The sequence below is a fragment of the Penaeus chinensis genome, chromosome 14, assembly GCF_019202785.1.
Source record: "Penaeus chinensis breed Huanghai No. 1 chromosome 14, ASM1920278v2, whole genome shotgun sequence".
Classification (NCBI taxonomy): Eukaryota; Metazoa; Arthropoda; class Malacostraca; order Decapoda; family Penaeidae; genus Penaeus; species Penaeus chinensis.
The window spans coordinates 1335627-1340285 of record NC_061832.1 but is presented as its reverse complement, the minus strand read 5'-3'; the positions used below and the strand labels follow the sequence as shown (position 1 = coordinate 1340285).

Genomic DNA, 4659 nt, shown 5'->3' with positions numbered 1-4659 from the left:
ACATCCACAACACAAGGACCAACATCCATAACACAAGGACCAACATCCACAACACAAGGAACCAACATCCACAACACAAGGACCAACATCCATATCACAAGGACCAACATCCACAACACAAGAACCAACATCCACAACACGAAAACCAACATCTAAAACACAAGAACCAACATCTACAACACAAGAACCAACATCCACAACACAAGACCAACATCCATAACACAAGGACCAACATCCAGAAACACAAGAACCAACATCCACAACACAAGAACCAACATCCATAACACAAGAACCAACATCCATAACACAAGAACCAACATCCATAACACAAGGACCAACATCCACAACACAAGGAACCAACATCCACAACACAAGAACCAACATCCATAACACAAGAACCAACATCACAACACAAGACCAACATCCACAACACAAGAACCAACATCCACAACACAAGAACCAACATCCACTAACACAAGGAACCAACATCCACAACACAAGGAACCAACATCCACAACACAAGGAACCAACATCCACAACACAAGAACCAACATCCACAACACAAGAACCAACATCCACAACACAAGACCAACATCCACTAACACAAGGACCAACATCCACAACACAAGAACCAACATCCACAACACAAGGACCAACATCCATAACACAAGAACCAACATCCACAACACAAGACCAACATCCACAACACAAGAACCAACATCCACAACACAAGAACCAACATCCACAACACAAGAACCAACATCCACAACACAAGGACCAACATCCACAACACAAGGACCAACATCCATAACACAAGAACCAACATCCATAACACAAGGACCAACATCCATAACACAAGAACCAACATCCATAACACAAGAACCAACATCCAAAACACAAGAACCAACATCCATAACACAAGAACCAACATCCATAACACAAGAACCAACATCCACAACACAAGGACCAACATCCACAACACAAGAACCAACATCCATAACACAAGAACCAACATCCACAACACAAGACCAACATCCATAACACAAGAACCAACATCCACAACACAAGAACCAACATCCATAACACAAGAACCAACATCCACAACACAAGAACCAACATCCATAACACAAGAACCAACATCATAACACAAGACCAACATCCACAACACAAGGACCAACATCCATAACACAAGAACCAACATCCACAACACAAGGACCAACATCCATAACACAAGAACCAACATCCATAACACAAGAACCAACATCCATAACACAAGAACCAACATCCATAACACAAGAACCAACATCCACAACACAAGGACCAACATCCACAACACAAGAACCAACATCCACAACACAAGGAACCAACATCCACAACACAAGGAACCAACATCCATAACACAAGAACCAACATCCATAACACAAGAACCAACATCCATAACACAAGAACCAACATCCACAACACAAGGAACCAACATCCATAACACAAGACCAACATCCACAACACAAGGACCAACATCCACAACACAAGACCAACATCCACAACACAAGAACCAACATCCACAACACAAGAACCAACATCCACAACACAAGAACCAACATCCACAACACAAGGACCAACATCCATAACACAAGAACCAACATCCACAACACAAGGACCAACATCCATAACACAAGAACCAACATCCATAACACAAGAACCAACATCCACAACACAAGGACCAACATCCACAACACAAGGACCAACATCCACAACACAAGAACCAACATCCATAACACAAGGACCAACATCCACAACACAAGGACCAACATCCATAACACAAGAACCAACATCCACAACACAAGGACCAACATCCATAACACAAGAACCAACATCCAGAACACAAGAACCAACATCCAGAACACAAAAACCCACATCCATAACACAAGAATCAACGTCCACATCACAAGGACCAACATCCATAACACAAGAACCAACATCCATAACACAAGAACCCACATCCAGAACACAAGAACCAACATCCAGAACACAAGAACCAACATCCACAACACAAGAACCCACATCCAGAACACAAGAACCAACATCCACAACATCAGAACCAACATCAACAACACAAGGACCAACATCCACAGCACCACAACCAACAACATCAGAATCAACGACGCCGGTGCCAAGAACCAGACGAGCAGAACCAATTTCCAAAATACGAAACCCATATAGTATGGCAACAATGACCTTCATCAAAACAAAAGATCCTGTGGAGACAAATAACATTAAAACTATCACAACTGTTCTGGCAATAAATACCCCTATTATAACAGGTGCTATAGCAACAAGCCCACCTTTCACAACAGGTGTTATGGCAAAAATCACTCCTACCACAACAGATGTTATAGCAAAAAATCCTATAACAGAAGCCATGACAATAAGTACCCCTATCTTAACCAAAGCTATGGCAACAAGCACTCCTATCACAACAGATACAATGGCAACAAGTACCGCTGTCACAACAGTTGCTTTGACAATAAGCACTCCTATCACAACAACAGATGCTACGGCATCAAGTACACGTAAAACAACAGACGCTATGGCAACAAGATCCCCTATCACAATAGATTTTATGGCAACGAGCACCCCTATCAGAAAAGCAGATGCTACAGGAGCAAGTACCACTATCACAACAAATACTATAGCAACAAGCACACCTAAAACAACAGGTGCTATGACAAGAAGCACTCCTTTCACAAAAACAGATGCTATGGCAGCAAGCACCTATATCACAAGAAATGGTATGGCAACAAGTGCAACTATAACAGCAATGGATGCCACAACAGGCACACCCTTAACCACGGCAACAGGCACACCCATAGCCACGGCAACAGATGCCATGACAACAGGCACACCCTTAACCACGGCAACAGATGCCATGGCAACAGGCACACCCTTAACCACGGCAACAGGCACACCCATAGCCACGGCAACAAGTGCACCTCCAGCCGCAGGTGCCACGGCATCAGGACCGCCCGCAGCCACGCCGACGACCGCGACCGAGTCTCCGCCTCCTGCCTCCGCCGCCCGCCGCACAGGTAGGGATCCCGCGCTCGGGAAGGACGCCAGGGCGTGCACATGCGTGCGTGTGCGAGTGCGTATTGCGTGCGTGAGCGTGAGTACGAGTGCATGTGCGTGTCAACTGCATTTTTAATTCTTCATATCTTTCGTGCAGAGGTCCCTTTAACAAAACAGAAATGTGAATAATTTATTTTTTTATATCATCAGCAGCATTTGTAACACACACACACACACACACACACACACACACACACACACACATATATATATATATATATACATATATATATATTTATGTGTGTGTAAAATGGCCGCCATATCGTGACACTTCAACATCTGGGGCAGGCGAGTGAGAGGCACTGCATCCAGGGTGCAGTACTTTTTAATGCTTTGAGATTTTCAGTTTATGCAAATAGTTAATTATCTACAGGATTATCATATATGCCTAATATGTATATACATTCATGGGTAGACGCACACACACACACACACACACACACACACACACACACACACACACACACACACACACACACACACACACACACACATACATATAAATACCTCGCCTCCGTGACACAAGTATTAGCGCATCCAATCAGGCAAGGGTTAGACTGCCAGATGACCTCTCAGTAGTGAATTGAGAGAGGCCTGTGCCCTGCAGTCGTCTTTTTCTTCTTCTGAGCTTCTCGCTTAATTTTTCTACTGAAAGCATGAGGAAGAAAGAAGCCGAGGAGGCAAGCAGTGGGAACCACAACTGACTTGATATTTTTTTGCAGGTGTTAATTTAGACCTATAATCATCATCAAGCGTTTCATAGTGGCTACTGCTTGGGGTCTGCAGCGGGTCAGTCACATATGCACTATTTTCTAAGAGAACACATATTCAATAATTGTATATAGGCGCCGCTCAGATAAATTACTGAAAGTATGCAGTGGGCATCCCCGTCCACATCTACATCATAAGCATCGACATGTTCGGTCTGAGAACATTTTTGGACGGGCATACCCTCACATATACGTGTACTCGCACACACACACAAACACATGAGCGTGTAATCTCGGGGCTATAGCCGCGAGAGCTCCGCTTCGACGCCTTAGTCGGGGCAACGACCAGTGGGCAGTGCGCCCCCCCCCCCCCCCCTCCCTTTCCGCGTCTCCCGAGCTGCGGCGAACCTCGAGGCGAGAGGAGCTTCCGAGCAGCCAAGGGGCCCAGCTGCGCAGCTCTCCTACAGGTCAGCTCTCCTACGGGTCATTTCACCTACAGGTTAGTTCTCAAGTAGGTGAGTTCACTTACAGGTTAGCTCCCCTGCAGGTTAGTTCACCGACAGTCAGCTCTTCTGCAGATCAGTTCACCTACAGGTCAGCTCTCTTGTAGGTCAGTTCACCTACAGGTCAGCTCTCCTGCGGGTCAGTTCACCTACAGGTCAGCTCTCCTGCGGGTCAGTTCACGTACAGGTCAGCTCTCCCACTACCCTCACCGCTTCCTGCAGGATCAGTGATGCTGCTTTCCTGTTTTCTTCTGTTTGGCAATGGTGATTGAAGCATTGCTCATGAATGCCCTATTACAGATAGTGAGCATTATATAGAT

General features: G+C 45.3%; 1 protein-coding gene across 1 annotated transcript in view; it reads left to right on the top strand.

Moving 5' to 3' along the window:
* The first annotated feature begins 2230 nt into the window (after window positions 1–2230).
* LOC125032036 (mucin-2-like) overlaps window positions 2231–4659 on the top strand; it is a 4366-nt gene continuing 1937 nt past the window's right edge. Inside the window, exons 1-3 of the mRNA XM_047622997.1 lie at window positions 2231–3086; window positions 4234–4335; window positions 4447–4603. Of these exons, the coding sequence (XP_047478953.1) occupies window positions 2231–3086; window positions 4234–4335; window positions 4447–4603 (1115 nt within the window). The remainder of the gene's footprint in view (window positions 3087–4233; window positions 4336–4446; window positions 4604–4659) is intronic.